General features: G+C 41.6%; 1 protein-coding gene across 3 annotated transcripts in view; it reads right to left on the bottom strand.

Annotated features, from left to right (window-relative positions):
• The window catches only part of GPR176 (G protein-coupled receptor 176), a 105,233-nt gene that overhangs the window by 7,819 nt on the left and 76,007 nt on the right, over positions 1-21,407 (bottom strand). For 2 of the 3 annotated variants that reach the window (XM_007180419.3, XM_057542042.1), the window contains one exon: positions 219-471. In XM_007180419.3, coding sequence (XP_007180481.1) covers positions 219-471 — 253 coding nt within the window. The remainder of the gene's footprint in view (positions 1-218; positions 472-21,407) is intronic. The other variant, XM_057542041.1, reaches the window with a different exon arrangement.

The following is a 21,407-nucleotide window of genomic DNA, read 5'->3' as shown; positions in this document are numbered from 1 at the left end:
TACCGCTAATTCCAACCCAGCTGAAACTATATCATGATCCAGCTCTGCCCCAGCATCGTCATGATGTAACCTCCCCAATGCCACATCTTTCTGTTGACAACAAGCAGGCTAAAAAGCAGTATTTGGAACACTGACTATTCACTATTTGCTTCATGATGCTAATTTTTCAATATACTTAAAAAAAAAAAAAAGTTGCACCCCTGGCTACCTGATCTTACCTGTCCAAGGCAATGGCAGGGAAGCTGAGGATAGTCACAGAGCAGAAGACTTTGTGCAAAAACTTAACGACCTTGCAGAAGAGCATGGTGTAGATCCACCAGCAGCAGTGAGGACTGGTGCTGAGGATGATGTCGAAGGGCACGCAGACCAGGCTGGCACAAATCCCCGAGCAGGCCAGGTTTTTAATGAACCTGTTGGTGACAGATTTGAACACGGTTGTGCGGCAAGTTGACCATAACACCATGAAGTTTCCTGGCCAGATAGGCAAAAATAAAAACCAAATAAAAATGTTTAAATAAAAAGAAAGAAGACAAAAAAGAAAGAAAGAAAATACAGGTTAAAAAAAAGATTGAAAAACCATATCTGAGAGTTCATTTCAAAGAACTTAAAGGCATATGATATTGTCAATTTATGTGAAATTATTAAATCACTTTCATAAGTATCAAAAAGTCTAGAAGAATATTTTAGTGGTGAGTTTTGTTATTTAATTTTAGGTATAATAGTATTATGAGGATGATTCTGTCTCACCTGTGTATAAACAGTTAGCTAGGGATTACTTAACCTCAGCCAGTCTACTCTGACCAAGTTTGCAAATGACCTCCGCCTTAACAAACTCTGTAACAGAAAGAGGACAAAAGCCACATGTGTGGCTTAAAATTTCCTAGTAGTGATATTTTTAAAAAGTAAAAAGAAGCAGGTGAAATTTTAATAGTGTATATTATTGAACCCAATCTATGCCAAACATTATCATTTCAACGTCATCATTACTTTAAAAAGTATTAAAGTAATATATTCATTCTTATTTTTGTGCTACATCTTTGAAATGTGGCATGCGTTATTTTGTTTGTTTGTTTTGTTTTTTATTTATTTATTTATATTTGGCTGCGTTGGGTCTTCGTTGCTGCGTGCGGGCTTTCTCTAGTTGCGGTGAGCGGGGGCTACTCTTCATTGTGGTGCGCGGGCTTCTCATTGCGGTGGCTTCTCTTGTTGCGGACCACGGGCTCTAGAGCGCAGACTCAGTAGTTGTGGCGCACGGGCTTAGTTGCTCTGCGGCATGTGGGATCTTCCTGGACCAGGGATCAAACCCATGTGCCCCGCCTTGGCAGGCAGATTCTCAACCACTGTGCCACCAGGGAAGCCCCTGGCGTGCGTTTTTTAAATTGAAATATAATTAATATATAACATTGTATTCTTTTTAGGTGTGCATGGTGTATATTTTATTTTACACTTACAACACTTTTTCAGTTCACACTCGTCACATTTCAAGGGCTCCATAGCCACATGAAGCTGGCGGCCACTGGACAGGCCTGCACTGTTCTAGACCTTTAGCGCCAATAACACACTTGCCTGTCCCTCTCTGAGCATCTTCTTCCTGTGGCTTCCACAGGCCTACAGCCTCCTGGTGTTCCTCCCACCTCTCCCAGGCCCTGGCTGCTCCCAGTCTTCTACACCAGGCCCTTCCCCATCCTCTCTCTCCAGCTTCTCCCTAGGTTAAATCACCCATTCAGGTGGTTCTCCACTGAGCTGCTGGTGACTCCCACATTCATGGCCCAGACTAGGCCTCTCCTCTCAACTCCAGACTCCTGTCCCACTAAACGTCTGATTCTCCACCCCCTCTCGGTCTGTTCTGCCCACCCATTGTCCTCCAGAGCCTACACAATCCAGGGCCAACCTGCCTAATCTCACACCACACTGCCCCTGGCTTGCTGGGCACTGACCACGCTGCCCTTTTTTTCTGTTCTTGAAACACAACGAGGCTGATCCGGTCTCCACACCTGTGCACAAGTTTTTTATACTGCCTAGCATGGTCCTCGTGTGTCTGATTCCTTTTAATCCAGGTCTTAGTATAATCGCTGCCTCCTCAAAGAGGCCTCCGCTAACCATATTTTTATTTTAAATACTCACTGCTCCTCCCTCCAGCATACTCTCTTATAATATCCCGTTGTGGCCTTCTCAGCTCTTATCATAATTATTAATTTGTTTACTCATTTTCCCTTCATTTCATGAGGATAAAAAAACATGTCAATCTCGTTCACTATTATAACTCCACTGCCTAGTTCAGTATCTGGCACAGAACAGGCATTCAGTAACTATTTAGATGAATGAATTTGAAAGAGGACAAACAGTAATCAAAAGTCCCTGCAGTAAGATAACCCATTTCGTAGTAGGAAGGTCATGAGAGGCTATTCTGAGTCAGTAGTTCCCAAACCTCACTATGCATCAGAATTACTACACCAGACATCCTGAATCATAGTTATAGGTATAGAACTGGGAACCTGCATTTGTAACAAGCACTTCAGAGAGAGCTGGCCCCCAGACTGAAGTTTCAGAAATGCCACATCTAGACAGAGACTGTAGCCTTCATCCCCAGAGTCTCACAGGGCCCAAGTCATCAGGTATGCGGGGCAGCCTACGTTACCAGGGGAGACTTTACCTGGTGAGAGATCCAGGTCCACATGGCCAGTCAGTCATGACCCAAGGACACTGCTCTCTCCTGGGCACAAGCACAGAGAACGCCCTCTAATGACTGAGGCACACCTCAGCCTCATGCGGAAGGACAGCGTGATGCCAGGGGAGGGGAGCACAGGGCTCAGGGCTGCTGCCGAAGTCACCACCAGGGGCTGCCTCGCTGCCTCAGATGCTGACATAACTTAACTGTGAAGAGTCTCTTTTCAGACACAGTAGTCTACAGCTACTGTTTATCTGCCAGAAAAAAAATGGGCACTGCATTTAGGTAAGTAGGCCAGCTGCTTCCAGGAAATTCTCTACCAAACTTTCCTTACATAAATATGCTGACTCAGTGAGATGAAATTCACAGTGTGAATATATATACACGTTTGTTCAATAGAAAAGCTGTTTATACTAATGTTACCACCTCAGGCCCCCTCAAGCTTTCCTGTCACCAAGGTTACAGACTGAGCAATAATGATGTATTTGAAGCTCCAAATATAGGGGGATTTTTTTTTTTCTGGCCTTTCCCACTGAAATGCAGATTAGGATCTGGCTGAAGCATCTTTCCTCACTTAAGTTTTACAGATAGGACTTAAAATCTGGTAACCATCTAATAATGAAATTGCCCACTTAAAGAAATCTGCCGTAGGGCTTCCCTGGTGGTGCAGTGGTTAAGAATCTGCCTGCCAATGCAAGGGACACGGATTCAAGCCCTGGCCCGGGAAGATCCCACATGCCACAGAGCAACTAAGCCCGTGCACCACAACTACTGAGCCTGAGCTCTAGAGCCCACAAGCCACAACTCCTGAGCCCACGTACCACAACTACTGAAGCCTGTGCGCCTAGAGCCCGTGCTCCGCAACAAGAGAAGCCACGACAATGAGAAGCCCGCACACCGCAACAAAGAGTAGCCCCCGCTCACCACAACTAGAGAAAGCCTGCACACAGCAACGAAGACCCAACACAGCCAAAAATAAATAAATAAATAAATTTATTAAAAAGAAATCTGCCTCGAGGAGAGTGTCACAGTATCTTCAGTTGTTAATATCGGGGCTGTCTCCAGTCCACTAGGCGACTTCCTATAAAGACCATCCTTCTGCTTTATAAATCAAGACCCGTAGGATTTTCTGTTTCTCTATCACTGTTAATCTTTGTCGCTTGGTAGGTTACACTGAATAAAACATTTTGTATAACAAACAGGAAAATTCACTGCAAAGGAGAGGACAGGCTGTGTGCCAAGGTCTCTCATGCACACAGTAGATTTCTCTGAAATTAATCTCCATCATTACCCTCATACTCTAACTCTCTTATCTTTCTCTCTCCCCCCCAATTATGTCAGGAACACTTTTTTATTGTTTTTTTCTTAAATCATACATTTTATTAGTATGTCCACGCTTGCGAATGAGGAAACTTGTTTTCAATGAGTTATTATTGAAAAACCCGAGATGGCTATAATCACATTGTATCTCCACTTACTTATAAAACTCTACGAGGCATCTGAAGCCTAATCCCTTTTCCTAAGAACCTGAAGCTAAAGAAGCCTCTATGTTCTTTCCCTTCTTTAAACCACCTCTCTCTGTCTTCACTTTAAAACTGACTCATTTGGCTCTAAGAACCCAAATTAGAGAAAAGTATCAGGAGAGGAGCACCCACACTCAAAATCTGATTGGCCACACATTAAAAAAAAAAGTGTGTGTGTGTACACGTGAGTACACACATACACGTGCAAGCACACAAATATACACACAACAAAACAAAATAATTACATATTTGATCATTTAATCTCATGAGCACTTTAGATTCTTCTTAGCTTTACAAGGTACATCAAGGATAACTCAGCATATATTTTAAATAACACAGTATTCAACCTTGAGATACTTTTTAGTTTAGGCATCGTGGTGTAAATCACCCAACCGCCTTTAGAAATGAGTCAAGTTCTGTACCCATTCTTCCTCCCTATATATTCCCATTATATTTTCTAATGCTGGATTCCATGACAACATTCAGTGCCAGGGCTGTGGGCACAGCAACACAATTAGTACACACCCACAGCACACACAACCAAAAGGGGAATAAGAGGTAGAGCATGATGGCGCTGGTAATACAAACCTACTCTCCCTGGGACAGCTATTACTCTATCATTACTCCTCATCTAAAATACAAATCAAGATTTCTCTTTACACAGTATAATTTGATATCAGACAATGCATAAAAGGACAAAAAAGAAAGTAAAAATTATCCACCCAGTGACAACTAACTGTAAACTTTAAGTATTTATCCTTCCAAACTTCTCTTTATATATATGGACTTTTTGATTATGCCAGTGGGACCAACTACTCACACTGCTTTTTTAGATCTTTTTCCATAACAACCACCTTTCTATACAATAAATAAAAATAGATCTGTATAATCATTTTAACAGCTTCATAAAAGCAACAGTGCTTCTCTGGTTATACCCTAATGTATTTTGTCTATTGCACATTGATGAGGTTTTTTTTAAAGCTCTTTTCAATACATCTCTATTATACAATGTTGAGATCAACATCCTTATATATTTAAGTTTGGAGGAACTGAACTGATTATTTACTGAGGATAAATTTCTAGAAGCAGAATTTCCAGGTCAAAGAGCTTGCACATTTTTTATATATATTGCAAAATGACCCTCCACAAAAGTCATATGAGAGAGGTGGTTTCCCGATATGCTCACTAAAACTTCTGCTGTCTCACTAAAATATTTGGAATTTTGCATACTTCCTCAATCCTACGATTCATGTTTTCCTTATTTCCAGAAAATTTCCATCCATTGCCTCTGAATTTTGCCCTACCCTTTCTCCTTATTATCTTCTTCTGGAATTCTTATTAGATTTACATTAGACCTCATTCTAGTCTCTTAACCTCTCATTCATATTTTCCATTTTCCATCAATTTATTGTCTTCTGCAAACTGAATGCTATTTCTCATGTCTTCCTTCCATTTTATCAATTCTCAATTCATCTGGAAGTAATCAAACCATCTTTCTTTCTTTTAGCTTCTTGGGTATTAAACTTTTTGAAATTTGTATTTGGGTCTACTTCAAACTGCTTACTCTTTATTCCTAGTGTCTAGTTATTTTACTATGGCTCTTTTCCTTCTTTAATCTGTAATCACGTTTCTTTTTTTGGCTGTGTTGGGTCTTTGTTGCTGCGCGTGGCTTTCTCTAGTTGGCGGTGAGCGGGGGCTACTCTTCGTTGCGGTGCGCGGGCTTCTCACTGTGGTGGCTTTTCTTGTTGCAGAGCATGGGCTCTAGGGTGCCCGGGCTTCAGTAGTTGTGGCATGCAGGCTCAGTAGTTGTGGCGCACGGGCTTAGTTGCTCCGCGGCATGTGGGATCTTCCTGGACCAGGGCTAGAACCAGTGTCCCCTGCATTGGCAGGAGGATTCTTAACCACTGTGCCACCAGGGAAGCCCCTGTAATCAAGTTTTTTAAATGCTTATACTTTCTTTTAGATTATTCTATTGTTTCTAGTTCTAGACGTGTTATTTTTGCCATTTGTTGGTTCTCCTGGCCCTCCTTTTATGGTTTTCCTCATATGGTTTTTAATGTTCAATTATGAGCTCATAGTATATGGGGGTTGTTTTTCTGTGACAGGCTACAGACCCTGGTTGTGGAAATGTTTCAAGTGGCTAGCCAAGCACATATTAGTACTTTGTTGCACTTTCATGTGCAAATAAAAGACAATGCAGTTGAAAGACCATTCTGAGAAAGGTTTAGTGTGTGGGGAAATTTTTACCCTAGGGAGACGCAGGATATTTTAATGACTAAGAGCACAGACCCTGAAGCCTTACTCCCAGATTCAAGTCCCAGCTCCACCATTTACTAGCTGTGCGATCATGGGTGAATTAACTTCTCTGTGCCTCAGTTTCACCATCTGTAAAGTGGACATAATAACAATGCCTATGTCCCAGGGGCATTGTGAGTATTTAATGAGCCCATACAAGTAATATAAGCACAGCACTTAGAACAGCTTCTTGTGCCTAATACATGCTATGTAAGTAGATATGTCACTGTTGTTATTAGTTGCAAAAGTTTCCAGAGGGCAGCAAGGAAAGGTCTGACAGAGACAGAAACAGTGAGAGGCTGGGCCAGAGGAAAAGAAACCTGGAGCTGTATATAGAGAAGATAGAAGACAACAGGTCCCTAGAAGGACTTGGAAGCAATCAGGAAGAAGAGACAAGGTAGGACTGACTGGCCTGCAGGTTCCACATGGAACAATGGGGTCTGACAAGGAAGAAACTCCTAGGTTTACCCCGTGGAGGTCCCTTGGGTGGTGCTGGCAAACTCACAGCAGACTGTCCCGTGGGGTCATGATGGGTGCCTGGGACTATGGTGTTTGAGTAGTTGTGACAACTTCAGAGCTCCATCCTCAGGCCTGTGGCACACACACAACTTGTCTCTCCCCCCCTCACTGTTGTCTGGATTCAGTGACTCCACTAAAGCCTTGTCTCCCTGGCAGGGGGGGCAGGGGCCGCTGCAAGATCTGCTCCCTCCTAGAATGTCCAGCCTCCATTTGAATCGCACATGACAGGTCTCAGACCAAGGACATCTCTTCTCCAGATGGAGTCCTGCTCCTAGAATCCATCAAGCCTATCATAAGACATTCCAAACACCTTACAGAAATCTTGCAGCCGCACACAAACATGATACATCTTAATAAAGCCCCAGAGTGAATTAAAAACCCAAAGGGTCAAAAAAAATCAAAAAAGGAATCAATGATCTTGACATGGTTTCATTAAGAAAAATGAAAAATCTCAAAGTAATGATGACTTCCTAATGTTTTCAATTCAATAATCTAAACAGCTTGAAGCCATCAAGAGATTATTTGTATCATTATGGGAAAAGTTTTAAAAATGCTATCTGGCCAACGATAATGGTACAAGTAATAAAACAATGATTATAACTATACTTCATTATTTGTTTAAAAAACTTTTTAAAACATTATTAATTACCGACCATCTTCCCAATAGGTAGCCCCTAAGCACTCTTGTGCATTTAGACACACAGCTTGAGCAATTAAGAATTTTAATCAGAATTTAAATTTTGAAAAAATTCTATTCAAAGTTATTTGGAAAAAAAAAAAAAACTTCAATTGGCCCTTGAACAAGGCATGGGTTGATCTGCATATAACTTATAGTCAGCCCTCCACACTTCCTCCACATCCATGGATTCAACCAACCATGGAATGTGTAGTACTATGGTAAATATTTACTACTGAAAAATATCTGCATATAAGTGGACCCACGCAGTTCAAACCCATGTTGTTCAAGGGTCAGCTGTATTCAGTTTTTTACCACCTTTCTAGAAAGTAAAGGTGTCCCTGAATATCTGAGGGCATTTCTCCATTTTATTTAGGTATGGTTCAGAGGTAGTTTCATTATGACACTGATTTTTGCAAAGAGTTAGTTTTAAAAGAATGCCAGGGCTTCCCTGGTGGCGCAGTGGTTAAGAATCCGCCTGCCAATGCAGGGGACATGGGTTTGAGCCCTGGTCCGGGAAGATCCCACATGCTGTGGAGCAGCTAAGCCTGTGCACAACTACTGAGCTCTAGAGCCCACAAGCCACAACTACTGAGCCCGCATGCCACAACTACTGAAGCTCACATGTTGCAACTACTGAAGCCTGCGTGCCTAGAGCCTGTGCTCCGCAACAATAGAAGCCACCGCAATGAGAAGCCCGCGCACCACAACGAAGAGTAGCCCCGCTCACCACAACTAGAGAAAGCCTGCGTGCAGCAACGAAGACCCAGGGCAGCCAAAAAAAAAAATAAATTAAATGTATAAATTTATTAAAAAAAAAAAAAAGAATGCCAGAGGAGAAAAAAATGCAAGATTGATTAATTAAACCCATTTTGAAGAAGAGCAGAGGTACAAAAGTAACTTGATTAATTTTACCAAAGCATTCAGTAGTTCCCTACTGCCACTAGGAAAAAAACAAATGCAAACTTCTCAGCATCATATAATACCCTTTAAGATACGACCCCTGGCTGCTCCCAAGCTTACTACCCAAAGTTGCAGCATCATGATAGAATGAAATAACCCTGGAAATCTAAAGGGCAAATCCACGTTTTTTCTCTGAACCCTTAAACCTGCTGCCTAAGCAAAACCCTCAAAGGAAACTCCCTTTCATTAGCAAGAGTGAGAGAGAGAGAGAGAGCAAGCAAGGGAAAGAGAAAGCGAGGGTAAGACAAGATAGGAATAAAGAACTCCTCAGTGTAGAGAAGGCAAATTGTACCTGACAAGTTCAAAAAAAAAAAAAAAGACACTGTTAAGCTCTGTGAACCTGGGGACACAAATATTAAAACTGAGTTACAAAGTTCACACTTCCAAAGGAAAGCTTAACTAGTTCTAAAAATGATTCTATCTTATTCTGACTTTTAAAAAATCTTTCTCCCATTAATCTATGTGGGTAAATTTCCCAGCTACCCAGAGAGTCAGCACTGGCAAGGTGATAAATAGCTTTTTGCCACCAGTATTATTATGAATTATGGCCGCAGCAAGAATGTGGAGGAACACAAGCTTGTAGCCAGAGCACTGTGCCTGGTGGTTTTCAATACAATTTGCTCTTCCTCGGAGTCTAAAAGTTTGAGCCTCTCCCCCACTAATGAAGAGTCAATTTGCTGTAACTTGTGATTAAACTATCTAATATCTGCCCAACTCTTTTTAAACTGATCATTATTAGCGTGAGAAAACTGTTACTTTAGTTACAATTAATCTGATTCCAGAGGTTGTTCTGAGATGATACAGAAGGTTCCAATTAAGCAGGAATTGGATTAACAGGAAGAAGCTATGTAGTAAGTTTATTAAAATTCATGGTGAATTTCAAATAATTGCTGTGAATGAAAAGCATCTTATGAAATACATATCCCCAATCTAACCTTGGATGGTTTCCCCTTAGAATACGTGTTCCCAATGAATAATTCAGATAAAATATTAACAGGATTCAGTTTTGTAATACATAAGAATATAGAAAGAGACTCCAACAATAGCCTCTTCCAATCAGCTCCTGTGAGGTTGCACAAAGAATTTTAGGTGAGTCTGCAACACATGTGCATATGTTTTAGCAACAATGGTATCCCCAAAGGTAAGGCAGACTATATAGCTCAATCAAGACAAAGAGATCCCAGTGACCATAGCCACTGGGGTTCTCTCGTGGAAGTCGCAATGCCCCTGAAACTAGCTCAATCCCTCCCATCTCTCAACACACAGCAAAATACACACAGATCTAAAAGGTAAGAAGAAAGACTCACAAAATCTGAAGTTGATAACTGTCCCTTTCTTTGACTACTCAAATTTTTTCCATATAAACTAACCAGAAAATTTTCATAACTTCACAGGATTCCTTGCTCTCCGATCTCTCACATTAAGTAGATTAACCTCCCTGAAAGGTATATTATTCCCTGAAAAAAAATATGGCAAGAGTCTCAGTATCATTGGCCCCATCTAACTGTGACAGCTTCGAACCTTTAATAACCACAAGCTCCATTTCCCCCTCAGTAGGTGTATGGAGAAAGCTTCCAGGGAAAAGGAGGAAACCAGTTATCAAACTCTCTCTCTCATTACACATGCTCCCCTTGGATCTGCATGCTAACAAGATATTCCTGATTAAGTGCAGGTGAAGTAGTTCACTGCCTTAAATGTCTACTCCACAGGCCATCCTACTAAGAGGTTCTTGTCTATATTAAATTGCTTATGTAGTCTTTGAAGGCAGGGTCTGTATCTTCCGCACCATTCATATAGCATTAGCCTAGAGGGGTTATTTCTCCCATAAAATAGTGGGAGATTACAAAGCCTGAGAAGAACCTTATCTGGAAATTCTGTTGACCCTCATGAGCACGAACCACGGTTTTGTATCTAGGAGTTGCTTCATAAATACCCAGATAAGTGAATGAATAAAAGCTTGAAGTTCAATATGACTCTATCAGAACTATCAGAATTTTTAATCTGTGTACTCAGTTTTGCAGGTACATCTATTGATGCCAACTGCCTTTGATCAACAAGCTGAATGTTTACTATCTCCCCATCGCCAGCACACAGTGTCAGAGCAGCTTGAGAGTGATGTATTCAACGATACATCACACTATACTATAATTAGTCTAGTGAACGTGCACAGAATACACATGCATTCTATTCTCCCACTCCCTCAGTTCCAGTAACTACAATTATGCAGTCTGAAAGGGAAAATTATGTTGGAAATATTTCCAAAGAACACAAGGGTAAGATAATTAGAGGGCTAAGAAAGGAAAGTGAGCCCAATCCTGCTTCAGCCCACGGGGACCCAGCGTGGCTGATGCGAGGTGGAGGAATAAGATTTTGGAAATGAGCGTCTCTTATTCCTTATGATCTGGCACAATCTGACAATGACATTAATTCAGAGTTGAAAACTCCATTGCTTTTTTTTTTTTAGCTGAGTTTGGAAGGAGAAGCAGGAGAAGAGGAGAGGCTGGAGGGTGAGGAGCAAGAAATGGCATTCTAAAACTTCTCCTAACAGATTTCGGGCCACTCCCTCACTATTGGGGAGGTTCCATCTGCTCTAGAATAGACTTTCCCATGTCTCCTTCACCACTTTCCCCAATTCCTGCAAGGAAAGAGGAGGCCAGCAGCAGAGGGGTGTTTGTAGAGTGAGGAGGTGGGACCAGGAGAGCCAGAGCAGCAGATAGTATAAGATCTGGAGGAAGCCAGATCCAGGCCAGGGCCAGAGACACATGGTCAAGGCAGGGAAGGCTCTGGAAGGAAGTGATGGATCTGAAAGTCAGAGCTCGGTGGGGAATAGAACACAAGAGACATTGAAAAGATGAGTTACAGCACACAGCCCATCAAGGCCCACCAACAACATAAGAAAATGAAATAAATGCTCAGATAAAATACTAGGAGCCAAGAGCTCTGTAAGAAGGGGGGATTGGCACATGGGTAACAAGGAAGGAGCCTGATAATTGAGACAGCCTCAGTCTAGACTCTGAACTTGGATATGACTCTTTGTGAGGCAAGAACTGAACCAATAAGATATATTTAGGGACCTTGCAGGTGTAACACGATTTTGGAAATACCTGTAATTAAGGGCATGTGGATGGGCAGGAATAACACCTTTCAGAAAGCAGATTCTTAACATTTCTCTTTCTCTCTTTTCCCCTTTTTCTCCTTCAAGTAGTAGCAGAGGATGGAGAAGAGAAGATGACAAAAATTGAGAGCAAAATAACAGGGAGAATAATTTCAATTCCATTTATCTCCACACCAAGACCTATTTTGTACGTGCATTTCCCAGTGACTATTTAAGGCAACCAAGGCCTTCTGTGCCTGAATATTCATTAGTCACATTGCTGAAAACTGGACAAAAGGTTTCTTTTCTTTGTTATCACATTCCAAGAATCCAGGATTCATGATTATGGTAACCACAGTGATACAGATAAACAGAGAAGGAAAATTCTCCTAATATTTTAGCATTTTATGAATAGGCAGCTTCCAATTCCTGTATTTTTCCTCTAATATTTGTTGATTTGAATAACACTGGGTCATTTACCATGTAATTTTCCTGCTGGTTCAAAATAAAATCAGCATGAAATACCATTAGCTTGTGTAAAGCACTAAGATCAATGAAGAGATGTGACCTCTTATTTCCCCATTATAAAACAAAAGGCCAGGGGAAGCATTTTTTATCTTGTGAGATATCGATTTTCCTCTTTGCATGTTTGTAAATTACTGGCTTTCAGAGTGTAGTCAATGTCACTGATTCAACGTGAATGAAGTAAATAAGATAAAATATAAAATTTGTTCACTTTCATTAAGCTCCAGTTTCCATTAGTCTTGCCTCTGACATTATTCTTATAAAGGTTTAAGCATGCAAATACCATGGCCGAAGGCAGAACATTGGCTAATAAATATTAGCCAACAAATTTTAATATTACCCCAAGTAAGGAAATAAAAGTGAGCATATATACAATGGTCAAGGAAACAGTGACATGCTACAACATTTTAAATTGTCATTTTTCCAATTAGAAACTCTATAATGCTTTAATAGGAATAAGAAGGTAATCTACAACATTAAATTGACTTTATATACTCACATGAATGGAAGGAACCTGGATGAGTCATCTGTACCTCCTTGTTTCCACATAAGACTATGTAAATCTTGTGCAGAGAAAAGATATTTTTGCTAACTGTTAAGACTTCTGGGAAAAACAATACCTTCAGGCCCCCTATGATAATCAGCTTCCAACACAGCCAGTGATCCCTGCCTCCTGGTATTCATGTCCCCATGTAGGCTTCTCCCACAACTGAATAGGTAAACAATGGGATGTAGCAAAACTACAGTGAGACTTCCAAGGTCATAAAAGACATTGCCATAAAAGACATTGTCTTAATCTCTTGAATCACGTGCCTTGGGAAAAGCCAGAAGATTCTGGCTACTCATTACAAGCTCTGCGTTTCCTTCCTCTACCTCTCAGCTTTTTCACAATGAAAATAGCTTTAGTTTATTTCTTTTTTTTTTAAGATTTATTTATTATTTTTTTATTTTACTTTATTTATCTTTGGCTGCAACTGGTCTTAGCTGCGGCACGCGGGATCATTGTTGAGGCATGCAGGATCTTTTGTTGCAGCGTGCGGGCTCTTTGTTGTGGTGCGTGGGCTTCTCGCTAGTTGTGGCGTGTGGGTTTTCTCTTCACTAGTTGTGGCGTGCAAGCTCCAGAGTGCGTGGGCTCTGTAGTTTGCGGCACACAGGCTCTCCAGTTGAGGTGCATGAGCTCAGTAGTTGTGGCACGCGGGCTTAGTTGCCCTGTGGCATGTGGGATCTTAGTTCCCTGACCAGGGATCGAACCCGCATCCCCTGCACTGCAAGGTGGATTCTTTACCACTGGACGACCAGGGAAGTCCCAGCTTTAATTTATTTCTGAGTGTTTTTTTTTTTTAAACTAACACACGTTCACTATTATAAATTCAAATGGTTCAGAAAAGCATAGGAAGAAAAATCACCTGGAACCCCACCACCTTAAGATAAACATGATTAATATTCTGGTCATCATCTTTTAATACATCTCTGTATGTGTATAAACTCAATTTTATGTAAATGGTATACCATTTGTACATGCTGTTCTTTGTGGACACTAGTGTGATTTTCTCACTATTTATTCGTAAATATATATACTGTATTTACAGACATATATGAATATATCACAGCTTATTATTCACCCTTTGTCCTCTAGATGGGCATTCACTTTGTTAATGAGTTTTTGCCATTATAAATAATATTGCAATAAATACTGTACATATATGCTTATTTTCTGGTGTTTATATTTCTGTGACATTGATTTCTCCTTTCCACCAGCAATGTGTACAGAACTTTTTCCTCCAAAATTTTTGTCTGTAGCAGGCGCAATCACTTCTCATGGATTTTTGCTAATCAGTGGGTGAGCAGTTATATGAAGATCCAGAAGGGGTAGTCCCTGTGCCCAGTGCCCTAGGTGTCATGGATGAGGCGTCACTGGTAGGGCATATACTTTTCATAATGGATGACTGTTAACATTTCTGGAAAGCACTTCAGCCAGTTTGGGGTTGAACACCGCTCTAGTCCACCATAAGCTCAGTAACAGATCTACTTGGGTCAGGCAGACCTTCCTACATCATGCTCTGTCTCCCAGATCACATACACTGCCTCTGTGGGGGGCAAGCACCCCCAAGAGTGTTAGCATGCATTGCGCTGGGGTGCCTACTTCACCAGCCAGATAAGAAGGACAGAGTGGAAGAAGAGGAAAAAAGAGAAAAACCTTAGGCCTCAGAGGAGAGCTGCAATCCACAACAAATCAGTCCCCAGAATTGTGGTACAACTCTGATCCAAGAAACATCCAGTCTGAGCAAGCCAGAGCAGAACAAGGAATGAGGAATTGAGGGTACCGGCTAGAAGGAGAAGTGGGAAGTCACTTCTAGAAAAACTTACTATTCAGCAAAGGACATTGAGAGGGAGTATACTACTGGAAAAAATTTCCATAGCTGGAGTAAAGACAGGACCCAGGGATGCTTGAAAGCTAGAAAAACCTCAGGAAAGGGGGACCACACAGGAAGATGGACCTAGTTTTAGCAAGGAAGGTGGAAGAAAGGCTCAGAAGCTGCTGGGCCCTAGGAGTCCTTAACTCTCCAGGTGCTCCTCTCTCTAAGCCCGACATGCTGGCCACTGGAAGGTCCTCCCCTTCTGCAGGGGGCTTCTACAGGTTCTGCAGAGAGCAGGGTAGAGCAAGGCAGCACACCCACAGCGTGACCACCGCAGAGCTGGGGCAGAGCCAGAAAACCCACAGCATCTGTGCACACACATTGTCTGTTTCCTTCTTGTTCCTGTAACCTTTCCAAATGGCATTTACATGAAATCCATCTTTTCGATGGTTTTTAATTCATGCGGTGCAATGAGCTTCTATGATTAAAATCCATCATGCTCATTAAAGCTGCTTCTTCAGCTCTTGCCTGGAGAAAACTGAAGCCTCTGGAGGCCTGAAAGCAGTTGCAATTGGGCCAGCAGGGTCAGCCTCCAAGAAAGAACTCTGACCACTGACACAGGGTATCCTCAGAGAATGGCAAAAATACAAATTAAAATAAAAAGAAGAAAACATTTCCCACCACTAGTTAGCGAAAATAAAATTTATAAGATCAAGTATTAAAGGGTATGGGGATATAAACATTATATATATATTTTTTGTGGGCAAGTAGATCGCTATAGTGAATGAAAAGTAACCTGGCAGTATCTACTAAATGCATGTACCTTGACCAGTCCTACTTCTGTGAAACTATCCTACAAATAAAAGAATCAATATATAAGGCTGTACACTGAGCTATGTTTGCTGAAGGATTGCTGACCATGACCTCAAAATTGAAAACAACCTGAATGCCCATCATTAGGATAAACTGTGGCATGTCCCTATAGGAAGATAGAGAAATACATAGAAAGATACATCCCAGGCTGTCAACATTGATTACTTGAAGCAAAGTGGAATGGGGGGATGGCATAATACATGTGTGTAACTTAATTTGTTTCTAAACTAAAGAAGTGAAAGGGAAAATAGGTTTGCTCACACACCCCTCTCTATGTCTAGCCAGCCTGGTATGATGCTGAAAACGTCAGCTTTAGGGGTTAATTTTTCTATTTGCAAAAGTCTATTGTTAAAATACAGATATTTCTGGGTTTTTTGGCCCTTACCACCTGGGGAAATGATGTTTTGCTCGCTTTCAGTGAGGCAGTGACAGCAGGCTGAGGGGAACTTCCTTTCCTAGGACAGGTAGGCACCTATGTGGGGAAGAGAGGGGCAAAGGCGCTCGCTGGCTCCTAGCCTGACAGACATGCACGTTGCTGACACTGAGGCAGAGACACTGAGAGGAGAGGTGGATGGGGCCGGCGTTTCCCACCTTCGCCTGAGGCCACTGTGACTTTGGATGCCGCTCAGGCTTCCTTCCTGGTTCACTGGGGGTGGAGTTGGCCCTCTGTCAGCTGGAAGGGCGGCAGACGGACGGGGACCTCAAGGGGGTCCGGGGAGGCGCAGACTAAGCATCGACTGAGACAGTAACAGGGATCAAAGGTGCCAGACATGGTTTCTTGCAATCAATTCCGGGAGCAGGACAAGTAATCATAAAAGTGTGATTTTCCTCAGCTCCGGTAAAATGAAAATGCCTGCCTTTGTTGTAAAGAACCAGGAGACTCAAAAAGGAGCTTGAGGAGACATCGGCATGCCCCACAGGCAAACAAACCACTGCTTCCACCCTGATGCGAAACTGAGGGCAGAGACGCTTCAGCCTGGATGAGAATACAGCAAAACTGCCCTCCCCCCACACCGCCTGTGGGCCTGTTCGTCCAGCCTGGAGTAACTGGAACGGAAGCAGAGGGTGCTGATGTTGGGAAGAATGACGGCTCACCAGCACTCAGCGAGCGCTTACTCCCTAAGGCTTTATGTGCACCACGCGCACTTTATAAGAACCCCATGATATAAGTTCTATTTAATCCCACTTTACAGATAAAGAAACTAAGGCACTGAGCGGTTATGTCATTTGCCCAAGTTTATAGAAATAAGAAGTGGTGGAGCTGGAATTTAGTCCCAGGCAGTCAGACTCCAAAGTCTAGGATGAAACCACCGCACCAAACTGCCTCCGTAGGAAGAGACAACACCTGATACTGCTACCCTGGATGCTGAGAACAAGGACCAAAGATTCATTCCTGGAAATTATCTCACCTCTGGTGGAATGGATTTATGAAAAACCGTGGCTTAACGAAGGAAGCTATGAGATGAGAAAAACATGCCAAAATTCCAGGTGAGATGTGCGTGCAGGAAACAAGGAGTTCACAAGCATAACCGATGCTCTGGGGTAGAATCTAGGAAGCTCCTGTAGAGTGAGGTTGCAGCTGTCTGCAAGGAAAAGTAACTCACCCTGGAATGGCAGGGTGAGCTTAGGACACACCCAGAAGGGACTTGAAAGTATAAGTTGTTTGACAGACTGGTCAAAAATTAAAATGAGAATAGCTGCCAGTAAGCCAAACCTATATGGTGGAATTTGTTTAGACTACTTTCCCTGTTATACTGAGTATTCACTTATTTCTTTGACTTTATTGGCACTGCCCTCACCTCACCTGAAAACTTGGCAACCTGGTTTTACAGCTCCAATGCACAGACTTTAAACATCTCCCTCAAGGACAAAGTTGGCCCCTTTCTGAGTCCCCATCTCTTCTCTCTGAGCAGGAACCACTCTGCAGCCTACCACATCCAGCAACTCTACTCCTAAGCATATAACCAAGAGAAATGAAAGCACAGGTCCACAGAAAAATTTGTACACAAGTGTTCATAGCAGCACTATTCATAACAGCCCCAAAGTGGAAACAACCCAAATGTTCATCAACTGACGAACAAAGATAATGTGGTATATCCATACAATGGAGTATTATTCAGCCATAAAAAGGAATAAAGTTCTGATACGTGCTACAACACGCATGAACTCAAAAACATATGCTAAGTGAAAAAGCCAGTCACAAAAGACCACATATTATATGAGTCCATCTGTATGATATGTCCGCAATAGGCGAGTTCATAGAGACAGAAAGTAGATTAGTGGTTGCCTAGGGCTGGGGGTTAAGAGGCAATGGGGAGCGACTGCTAATGAGTATGGGGTTTCTTTTCGGGCTGAAGAAAATGTTCCAAAACTGACTGTGGTGATGGTTGCCCAACTCTGTGAATATGCTAAAAACCATTGACTTGTACACTCTAAAAAGGTGAATTGTCTGGTAAGTGAATTATGTCTCAATAAAGCTGTTATTGAAAAAGAAAAAAAAAGGCTCAGGCAGCATGTGCCTGAAGGTGTGGGGCACAGAAATGAGGGAAGTCTTAATATGTATTTAATTACATGTCCCTTAAAGGTTGCTTTGAGTGACTGTTTTGCAGGGAATGTGGTCTCCTGAATCAGTCAGAATATAAAGACAGCTGGCACAGAAATGTGTCTGGCATCTCAGACATGGGCTCCAATTTCATGCACCAGAGGAATCTGACATTGTTCCCTCACTGGGTGAGCTCTCTGTTCCCCAGGAAGCCACAAAACAGGGCAGCAATTAAACATACGAAGTGTTTTGCTTTGAAGATATTCCCTCTCTCTCTCTCTCTCTTCTCTCTCTCTCACTAACCCGCTCACACGCACACACAGGGAAAGCCCATTTTCTACTACTTCTCCCCAGATGTTATAGTAGAAGTACCCTCTCTCTGTCTCCTCCTTTCATAGTTCAGCAAACAGCTTATTCATTTCATAAGAGCAAATTTGTTGCAACCCACTAATAACAAATCACAGGCATAATTAGAACTCCAAGCCTAGCATAGCTAATTCTCTTACTAAAAAAAGAGTCTGGTTATGAATATTTTTCATCAAATTAAAGGATAATTACTTAGAGTTCTAAATCCACTGATGGGCAAAAAGCTATAAAATTAAGGTGAAAACAAAAACCTTACATTCCACAAAGATTTATTATGAGGAAGAAGTCAACCAACTGTTCTTCATTTTCAGAGACTTGAACAAGAGAAAACAGGAATCGATTGCATCAAAGATACTTTTTTAAAAATAAAAAGTAATATTTTGTCCTTAAGGATGCTTAAGCCCTTGAATAAACTTCATGGAAAGGCTATGAAATTTCCCTTCCTTTAAGGTTGTATCATTGTTATTACTTAAGGTTAGATTTGGCTAAACAAGAAATAGTAGCATAAGCAAGGCAAATAAGTGTTTCTGTCTCATATAAAAATCCAGAGACCTTCCAGGGCTGCTTACAGAGGCTCTGCCCAACAAAATCTTCAACATCTTTCCAGTTCACCATTCCACCATCCCAAATAGGGGGGCCCCATTTCTCATAGTCCAAGGTAGCAACTAAAACTCCATGAAACACATCAGTATTTCAGGCAGCAGGGTGGAAGAAGGGATGAAGCTGGGAAAATGATAGCATGTGTCAATTGTCTTTAAGGAAAATTTCAGGAAGCTATCATGTGACGCTTTGCACTGGTTACAGAACCACACTGGTTGCCATGGAGCCTGTCTTTACTCTGAGCAGCCGTGTGCCTATCTAAAATTCAGGGTTTCCATTGTTATGGAAAGAGCTGGAAAGGCTGCTAGAGAACACCGCACAGTCTCTGCTGCTGTCTTCAACACTCATCTCTTTTACTTTGGGCAGTTACCTCAAAAGGCTTTTCTTTTTATAAAAAGTATACAGAGACTGAGAGAGAGAGAAAGGAATTTTTCACACTTTGTATACTCAGAGACATTTAAGTACCTCCCTATTATCTACACTTTGGGATAAATTTTTACCTTTGTTCTTCTGCTTTAGGTTTGAGAAGGGATGCAATTATCCTAGCCTCAAAATAGTCAGAATATTATCAAGTAAGTACAGGATAAATAATCAATAAATAAAACTATAAAAATTAAATAAATAAGCAAAGAAATGAACAAACCAAAAAATCCTTATTGTCAAGACCTTACACTTAATGCACACCTGAGGCAGTCCACGTGTGACATCAAACAACCACTTAGGGGCTTCCCTGGTGGCGCAGTGGTTGAGAGTCTGCCTGCCAATGCAGGGGACACGGGTTCGAGCCCTGGTCTGGGAGGATCCCACATGCCGCGGAGCGACTAGGCCCGTGAGCCACAACTACTGAGCCTGCGCGTCTGGAGCCTGTGCTCCGCAACGAGAGAGGCCGCGATGGTGAGAGGCCCGCGCACCGCGATGAAGAATGGCCCCCGCTTGCCGCAGCTAGGGAATGCCCTCGCACAGAAACGAAGACCCAACACAGCCAAAAATAAATAAAATAAATAAATTAATTAAAAAAAAAAAAAACCACGTAAATAGGCTACACTGCTGATAATCTGGTAGGTTCCAGCTGAACTCCTTGGGCAGAACCAGCTCTCAGAGAGGATGCTTTTATTTGCAGTAACTCATGTAGGTCCAGACTATCAATCTCCAGGACAGTGGAGAAAGTGGACTGTTCATGACCTCTGTCGGTTTTAGATGAGTAAACTTTGGTTTAAATTACTCTGTTTTAAATAATGTATAAAGTGCTTTATATATATGTATATATATATAATTATAAATACAGATATATAATAGTTTATTGTCTTAACAAATAGATTTTATTTATTAATAATTAATAACAATAATAAGGATGTAATAAATACTTGGCCCTAGAGACATATACAGATTTTCTTTTTAGAAAGTACACACTACTTTTTTTTTTTTTTTTTTTACAGTGAAAGAAGGTTTATTCAGGGAGAAATACACTCCATAGACAGAGTGTGGGCCATCTCTGAAGGCAAGAGGCACCAGGGTATGGGGTTGTCACTTTTCATAGGGGTGGGTAATTTCATAGGTAATTTCATGAGTAGGGGGAGTATTCTAGCTATCTGGGGGAAGGGGTGGGGATTTCCAGGAATTGGACCACTGCCCACTTTTTGACCTTTTATGGTCGGCCTTGGAACTGTCATGGCGCCTGTGCGTGTGTCATTTAGAGTGCTGGTGTGTTACAATGAGCATATATTGAGGCTCAAGGTCTAGTGGAAGTCGACTTGTCTGCCATCTTGGACCTAGTTGGTTCTAACCAGTTTATGTCGTGTCCTTGGGCTATGTCATTCTTTTTTTTTTTTTTTTTTTTAAATTAATTTTTTGTTGCAAAAACAATAATGTAAACACAATCATTTCATTTAAAAAAAATCCATACAAAGCTAAAACCCCCCTTTAGTCATTGTTCTCCGTCCCCATTTCCTCTCCTTCTGCCTGTCCTGCGCACCTTCCCAGAGGTGCTAACATGTTGGCATGTGATCTTCAAGATCACACAGACACACACACACACACACATCCCATAAGAAAAATAGAGAATTGTTCTGTGCTGTTTTGATAGGTAGGATTATATTGTGTGTGTGTGTGTGTGTGTGAGTACACACTACTTTAAACAATGATATATCGTGATACCTAGACAGTCATTGTGGAATTATTTTTATCTGAGAAGATTATCGTTTAGTTTATTACTAAAGTCAATTAAAGCAAATATCTGTAAAGTCATCCTAATTGCACAGGCTAATTACGACAATGCACACTCATCTGCCATTCTGTGCTGGAAGGGCGATAATCAGAGCTGTCAGATCCCCACCAGATCACAATACTTCCACAACACATTTTTACCTCTCCGTGTTATCTCTTCCATTGCTATGTGTAAGTTCACCC

The sequence above is a fragment of the Balaenoptera acutorostrata genome, chromosome 3 (assembly GCF_949987535.1).
Source record: "Balaenoptera acutorostrata chromosome 3, mBalAcu1.1, whole genome shotgun sequence".
Lineage (NCBI taxonomy): Eukaryota > Metazoa > Chordata > Mammalia > Artiodactyla > Balaenopteridae > Balaenoptera > Balaenoptera acutorostrata.
This window is presented reverse-complemented; position numbering and strand designations above follow the sequence as displayed.